The sequence below is a fragment of the Egretta garzetta genome, unplaced genomic scaffold (assembly GCF_000687185.1).
Source record: "Egretta garzetta isolate BGI_Z169 unplaced genomic scaffold, ASM68718v1 scaffold421, whole genome shotgun sequence".
Lineage (NCBI taxonomy): Eukaryota > Metazoa > Chordata > Aves > Pelecaniformes > Ardeidae > Egretta > Egretta garzetta.
In genome coordinates, this window is record NW_009258680.1 from 169,746 (window position 1) to 177,122 (window position 7,377).

Sequence of the window (7,377 nt, forward strand, 5' to 3'; positions counted from 1 at the left end):
GCGCAGCCGCCGAGAACGACTGCGAGGGGAGGAGGAGGGAAATTCTTTAGGATGAGGGTGGGAAAGAGCGGGAGGGGTTGCCCAGGGCGGTGGTGGAGGCCCCATCCCTGGGAACATCCAAGGCCAGGTTGGCCGGGGCTGTGGGCAACCTGCTCTGGTTCAAGGTGTCCCTGCTCCTGCAGGGGGGTTGGACGAGATGACCTCTAGGGGTCCCTTCCAACCCAAAACATTCTATGATTCTATGATTCCTGGGAAAGGGAACGGATGGGCCGTCCTCCTGGGGAGCCCAGGGCAACCTTCGTGGGACTGCAGGGAGCCAGCAGACCGCTCGTGCGTGCAGTTTGTTCTGCCTGCGCTGAGGCAAGCTTCAGATTTCCACTTAGAGTTTGCTTTTTTTCTTTTTTTTTTTTTTTTTTTTTTTTTTTTTTCGAACGTCCATGCAAAAAAAGAACCCCCAAAACCCCAAACATCGGCACATCAACAGCACTTAGATCACAAGGAAGAGAGGGCGGGGGTTCGACGGGCGAAGCTGGCTCTGGTATTTGGGAGAAACATCAATTTTTACATGGTTCACTGTTACATTCGCTTAAAACTTCATCTAAACTGAGACGGTCTCCAGTGCAAGAGCCTCTAAAAAGTAACATACGGCTTTAGGAGTTTTTTTCCGTTTCTTAGGGCCGGATGACCGCCCGACAAAGGTGGAAGTCACCCAACTGCAGCAGCTTGGTCTAGAACTTGTCCTATCTGGGCAAACGTTTGTCCTAAATAGCTGTTCCTGCGAAAGGCTCCCCCTTCCCTCCTCAAAAGAAGTGCCGGCGTGTCTGTAAGCTACGTACACAACCGCCTTCGGGGGAGAGACGGATACCGAAAGCAAAGGCGAGTCCAGCTACGGAACCTGGTGCTGGAAACACCACGGGAAGTGACTGCACATCAGCACGTGTCACGTTCACACAGCTTTATTAAAGGAGAAGCAACGGCGGAGCGATCTCTATAAGGGCTGTGGTTCTGTTACGCGTCATCCGTTACGTCAGCTCCCTGCGAGCGGGTTGAGAAGGCGATAAATCCTGATAAAAAGCAAAACCGCATCAGGACTGCATCTCCTTTCCTCCCCAAATCCAGGATTACGCCGTTCCTGGGAATCTTCCTCCCTAACCGCAGACAACAAAAATTACCCATTCTTTTTTTTTTTTTTCCCCCCCTCATTTGAGAGGCTACACACCTTGAAAATCAGACCGACAAGCCTGCGGAGGCTCAGGGGTAACACACCACGTCCAGAAACCGTCAGGCCGCCAGGTTTGCGGGGTGCGGCGCTTAGGCTCGCAACTCCGCAGATCCAAGGTTTAAAAATAAGTCGTTATTTCCTTCTGGAGTCGTCTGCCAGTTCAAATAGAGAAGGGAAGGTTGGTTCGGGAGGACCGTGTGCCTTCGGCTGGCGTGCTGTAAGCAGGCTCATGGGAAAACCTGACCTTTCCAGGAATACCGGCTGTCCTTCACGTATCTAAAGAATGAAATCCCAGCCTTGGGTCTCAAGCAGGAGAATAAAGAATTTCCCTTTGGTAATAATTCAGGCTTCCATTCTCCGCTCTCTCTTTCCTGCCCTTTTTGTGGGTACGCAGTGCCTTTGTAACTCGCCTGCCTGGTGGCGTGGCTCGAGAAAGTGGATTTTTCCTTTCAGTCCGCAACGCAGACGTGCTTTGCTCTTGGCTGAGTCCTGAGGTTGCCCCTGGGTTGCCCTTGAAGCGAAAACCGAATGTGGCCTCTGGGAATTCAGGGACTTGGCAGGGGCGCCTTGTAGGATAACACGATCCCGTTTCTTCCTCTCGCCACTCGTCGGGAGGAGCCAGGATGCTTTGGGTGAACCGGGAGCGGAGTCAGGGTGGGGAAACCCCTCCGTGGACAGAGCTGCAGAGGAAGGACTTTCTATTTTAGAGTAAAACCATTTCACTGTGCTTCAAAAAAAGAAACAAACAGAAAGCAGCGTGGCCGGCAGCGGTGGTTTTGTGAGAATAAGTCTTTGTTCTGTCCATACAGGGAGTAAAGGTGCCCCTTTTGGGACAGACAGACGGACACAAGGGCGATGGAGAACTCACTGCAGGGGTGTTACACTCCTCTTGGCATCCTCGAACGTGACAGAGGATAAATATTGTGTTGTTTCTTGAAGCAGGCGCCCGAGCGCAGCCGTTTCAGTCGGGGGGGGCGGGGAGGGAGGCAAACTCCTGTGCATTTCTGAAATGTCAAACGTTAAAAAAAACCCTGTCCTGGTCCGACTGACGGACACCCATGAAGGAAGTCTCTGAAGCAGCAGTGGCATCCTTTAGAGTTGTCTCAGGACCTTGGATTTTCCCGTGGAAAATTAACCTTGTCCCATGAAGCCTGCGTCTGGGTGGGGAAATGAGGCAAAGCAGCACAGCAAGCGGCTCGGCTGCAACCAAGGCTTAAATAAATGCAGTTCTTGTGAGAAGGGCACCTCCTACTTCCAGGGGCGGCTCCGGTGAGCTTGGCCAGTCTTTGTTTGCAGGACATAACGCTCAAAAGCTTAAACACTGGACAAACTGCTAAAGTTACAGCTAAACAACATCATAGCATCGATCTACTCGTGGCTAGAAAAAAAGGAGCGAGGCGATCCAAAGTCCTTCAGGCGTGAAAGGTCTCCGTGAAGTAGTGCTTATATGTGCGGCGGCCGTAGCTGCCTCCTCCGTCGTGCAGTGCTCGAGGAACGTCTCTGAAGGGTCTCAGCCTGGTTTCTTCTCCCTCACCCTCCTCTGAATGTGAAGCAGCATCCATCCGAGATACTCGTGAAGAGTCGGGAGCTTTTCTATGGTCAGGATGTGAAGTAGGAGCTCTGCATGGAGTAGAGTCGGTCGATGGGGTTGCCCACGCGGGCTTGGAGGAGGTTGGCTTCAGCCGTTGACAGCAGGCAGTCTCCCAGGTGGCTGATGCTGTCACTGTCCATGTCGTGAAAAACTCCTTCCGAGTCTAGAAGAGGAAGGAAGAGGCGTGAATGTGGCATGAGTGCGTCTCGCAGTGCAGAAAAAAGGCTGCCTGCAGGGCCGTGTTTCCCCCGGAGCCATGGTCGCCTTGAGCAGGTATGCCCAGGACCAGCTTTAGGCATAACTCTTTCCTCCCTCACCCAAACATTTCACGTTGGATGGAGGTAAAACCCCAGCCTGACTTGCAGAGCGCAGCCACCAAACCTCCTCTGAGAAAGGCTCTGTGCAAAGTCTGAGTCCCGCGGAGCGCTCGCTGCTGCCGGCTTCGTCAGCGGTCGCAGCGAAGTTGGCTTCTTCATGACTTGGACTGCTCTGTGCAGCTTGGAATCATGGAATCGTTTGGGTTGGAAAGGACCTTTAAGGTCCTCAAGCCCAACTGTTCCCCTACCCCTGCCATCCCACCCCCAAACCCCGGCCCTCAGCACTGCCTCTGCCCGGCTTTTAAATCCCCCCCGGGCTGGGGACTCGACCCCTTCCCTGGGCAGCCCCTTCCAGCGCTGGACAACCCTTTCGTTGAGAAATGAAGCTTTGATGCAGAGGCAGCACGATCTCCACACTGCTCTCCTACCGTAGGGGTGCAGATGATCTCCTGGCAGCTGGGGCGGCGTCAGCCCTTGTCTGTACAAATCTGTGCTGTAGCCGTTCTGATCCAGGGGCAGAAGCTGCTGCTGGGGGATCCTGGGGTAGGGAACCATGAGCCCATCCAGGCCGTGAACGCTTGCGCCGTCTAAAGAAACAACCAGGGGGAGAGAATGGATTGAATCAAAGGGTGCCCAGCACGCAGCACCGGCGCAAGAACATTATTTGCATTGCTGCAGGAATATTTGGTGGTCCGACTCCGGACCAGCACTGTGAACATGCAGCAGGGAACAAACCAACCCCGTTGTCTTTTCAAAATGAGGAGATAGGTGCCGCGCCATCTAAAGACACAACCCGGGGGGGGAATGGGTTGAATCAAAGGGTGCCAGCACGCAGCACCGTCACAAGAACATTATTTGCATTGCTGCAGGAATATTTGGTGGTCCGACCCCGGACCAGCGCTGTGAACGTGCAGCAGGGAACAAACCAACCCCGTTGTCTTCTCAAAACAAGGAGATAGGTGCCGCGCCGCGAGCGCCCACGAGCCTTGCTGGTTGTGACCTCGTTATCCCGTACCGATTCACCTACAACCTGCACGCTTTTTTGCTCATCTCCCCCCGCGCGCATTCGCTCTCAAACGCATCCAGGCCTATCCCCTCCATCCCAGCCCGCAGCCCCCGGAGCTGTCGCCCTGCGCGGCGGCTTCCTCACCTTCGCTATCGTCGTTGCTCTGCCTGCTGTTGCGACCGGTCCCTCGCCCGGTCCCTAAGCGAGGGTTGCCCAGCTGGTCCTGCTCCTGCTGCTGCTGCTGCTGCTGTTGTTGCCTGCGAGCGATCTTCTTCATCTGCAAGGAGATGGAGACCCTGGATTTAGGGTCCTGACGGCGAGAGGAGGGGCGTGGGGTGCGTTTAATGCACCCGCTGCCGTGACAGAGCCCTGCTCGGGCTCCTGGGTGAAGCCCCTGCCGCCAACGTTCTCTGCAGCAGTCGGCCCCGCGGGAGAGATGGGGCTGGCAGAAGAGGTGGGAGATGCCGTCTGCAGTTTCAAAAAATGAGAAGGACTTCATTTTACTGCAAAGCGAGGTTCTCAAAGCCACCTCTTTCCCCTTTTCACCCTTTCAATTTGGCAAAATTGGAAACGTTTCAACTTCTGGGTGAAAGAAGTGGGAAATCCTTCCAGTCTTTCTATAGTGAGGGGGAAGAAGCAAGCAGAAAAAGAGTAATCGGGAAAAAAAAAACCCAACGTGAGAAATGTTAAGCCCTGCAACCATCTATAATTAATCCATTTTCTTATTTCTCCTTGAGCTTTTGCTGCTACTAGATAGGTGTCGTAGGACTCGGTGGGCCCATGGATGCTCTTGCCTAGCTGCTCTGCTGTTCCTCTAACTGTGTTCTCTTTTTTTCTCAGCTATTCTACGTTCCCTTTTAACACAACAAGCCTGCATGGCGTCCCACAAGTCCCGCAGAACCCGGCCACGGCACAGGGACCATCACTCACCTTGGCTCTTTGGTTCTGGAACCAGACCTGTACCACCCGCACGGTCAAGCCCGTCTCGGCTGCCAGGGTCTCTCTTACCTGTCCACAAAACCCGGAGAGCTGAATCAGAACTTTTTAAATCGCACTACAAAAGGATCCAAGCCAGCAATTGTGTGCTGAGTGGCCTCCTTATACCTTTCTGCAAGGTTTCGAGGAAACCTCAAACGAGGCCTTGAATGCCCGGCGCTGCTGCGTGGTAAGGATGGTGCGCGGGCGCTTGGAGCGTTTGTGGTCTTTGCTCTCCTCGCTGCCTTTGCCGTGCGAGTGGCTGCCGTCTTCGTCCTCGCTTTTCACTGCAACGGAAGATCAGGAGCGGTGATTCAGCAGAGAGCGGCCTGGCGGAGCCATCTCCCAGGGTTCAAGGAAACTTTTGGTCAAGAGTTTTGCTCCTTCCGAGGGGCGATGTAGAGCAGAAGCGCAGAACGAAGCCAGCGAAGCTCGTGGACTGCGCTGTGGCTCGGGGGAACGCTGCCAATTCAGAGACAAAGCCACTGGGCCACCCTGGCCCTGGATCGTCCCTTCTGTAACGCCTCCGAGCAGCCCACCCAAACCTCTCCAGCTCAGCCCGGTCGATCTCAGCAGCCTGGGACCCCCTCGGCTGCCTATCGCCAAGGGGAGAAGACGCCACAACCTCCACCCACCTCCATCTCCTCCCTCCGAAGCCCTCCCTATCATTAATTAGGGACCAGGCGGTACCGGTCCTCTACAAGGTTCACCCTGGTTCCCCAACCCTCAGCACCGCTCCCACCCCGGCCCCTCACCGGACTCAGTGGGTGCCGGGCTGATAGCGCTCAGCATCTCCTTCTCCTTCTCGTAGTCGCTGCGGCAGAGCAGCTGCCCCTCCTTGAGAACAAACTCGTCTCCCCGCTGCAGGCGCCGCTCGCACTCGCAGCAGTAGAAGCAGTGAACGTGGTAGACGTTCTCCAGCACCCGCATGATGAGCTCGGAGGGGGCGATGGCCTTCAAGCAACTGCTGCATTTGGTCTGGAACAGCCTGCAAAGAAGGTCCTGGTGGTTAAGACACTTGGGCGGGGAAGATCAGCCCGGGTTTGGGGCTTGGGAAGCCAAAGGGGAGAAGGGAGTGGATGTTGGGAGCTGTGCTGGCACATCCCAGCAAGAAGCGTGCATCCCAGCTCTGGTTTTGGGGGCTTTCTGACCTCCCATACCCCCAGGGAGGAACACAAACCTGCCTGACCCAACAGAGCTTTATCTCCCCTCCTCCTCTCTAGGGCTGTTCACTGCCTGGCTTGGTTGGGTCGCTCCTAGGGAGAGGACTTCACGGACCCCGCCGGGCCTGTCCCCAGGGCTTGTAGGAGCCGTAGGCAAGGGAGTCCCACGGGGGAGGCTGTTTGTGCCCCATACCGTGTCCAGCGAGAGAAATAAACAACTGCTGAGCGCCCCGCGTACGGAGCAGATGGTTCTGATGAAGTAATTTGGGATCTAAACAAATGTGAGCGGCGGTGGCTGCCGGCTGACAGCTTCTATTTAGCCACTTGACAAGAGAAAGTAATAAAATAGGGATTAATTAGGCTGTTGTTTAAACACACAGGATCTTCCCCACCAGCAGGGAACTCATAAACTGGGATTGAGAACAAGACTGGGTTAATCCTCCTGGCAAACTCTGTGGAGCAGGATGAAGAGGCTTACAGGGGTGGGCTCATCCCTTCCAAATACCACCATGGATTTGTGCGGTGCGGTGGCTTTCGGCTGAAGTGTCTGGGACATTCCAACTGGAATGGTGTGGGATTTCTCTCTCCTTTGTCTGAGCGTGTTTGCATGCGTCTTCCTCTCTCCCTCCCCGTCTCCCTTTCTCTCCCCCCTTTCCTCTTTGTCCTTCCGTAAGTCACGCTTGAAAAATAATATTTGAATTTGAGGTGAAAAAGCTGGGAGTACAGAGCCGCCTTTTAACCACAACCTCTCACTGCCGTAGCGCAGGGGCAAACTGGGAGCGTGTTCCAGGCACAATCCCAGTCCCAATCTGGGCTGAGTCCAACTCTGTCCCTTTCCTAACACCGACATCCTTCTCTGACAGAAGTGAACTACCAAAAAAGAAGTAAAAAAGGATAAAAAAGGACCCGGCGATGGAGCCAGCCCGCGAGCACGGCTCTCTGGGATCAGCCAGGAGCACGTGGCCTCTTGCCGAACACGAAGTTATGAACAGCCCTGGACTTTAAGCCCGGGTGGAGGGTACTGGTGATGTGGTCTGCCCCCGTGTTCCTTGCAACCCAGAGAATCTCGCCCAAGGATTTCCAGCTCAAGCCCATTCGCTGGT

At 54.9% G+C, this 7,377-nt stretch overlaps 2 protein-coding genes across 2 annotated transcripts in view; one reads left to right on the forward strand and one right to left on the reverse strand.

Annotated features, from left to right (window-relative positions):
- The window catches only part of CHCHD5 (coiled-coil-helix-coiled-coil-helix domain containing 5), a 17,135-nt gene that overhangs the window by 7,938 nt on the left and 1,820 nt on the right, over window positions 1–7,377 (forward strand). Inside the window, exon 3 of the transcript XR_004841194.1 lies at window positions 4,977–5,301. The gene's annotated coding sequence lies outside the window, so the exon portion shown is untranslated. The remainder of the gene's footprint in view (window positions 1–4,976; window positions 5,302–7,377) is intronic.
- Window positions 2,822–6,093, reverse strand: LOC104135296 (LIM homeobox transcription factor 1-alpha). Its single transcript, XM_009648926.2, has 6 exons — window positions 5,867–6,093; window positions 5,241–5,398; window positions 5,067–5,144; window positions 4,281–4,413; window positions 3,559–3,717; window positions 2,822–2,976 (listed from the first exon to the last, which is right to left on the reverse strand). Exons 1-6 carry the CDS (start codon window positions 6,039–6,041, stop codon window positions 2,822–2,824), a joined length of 858 nt encoding a protein of 285 aa, XP_009647221.2. The 5' UTR covers window positions 6,042–6,093.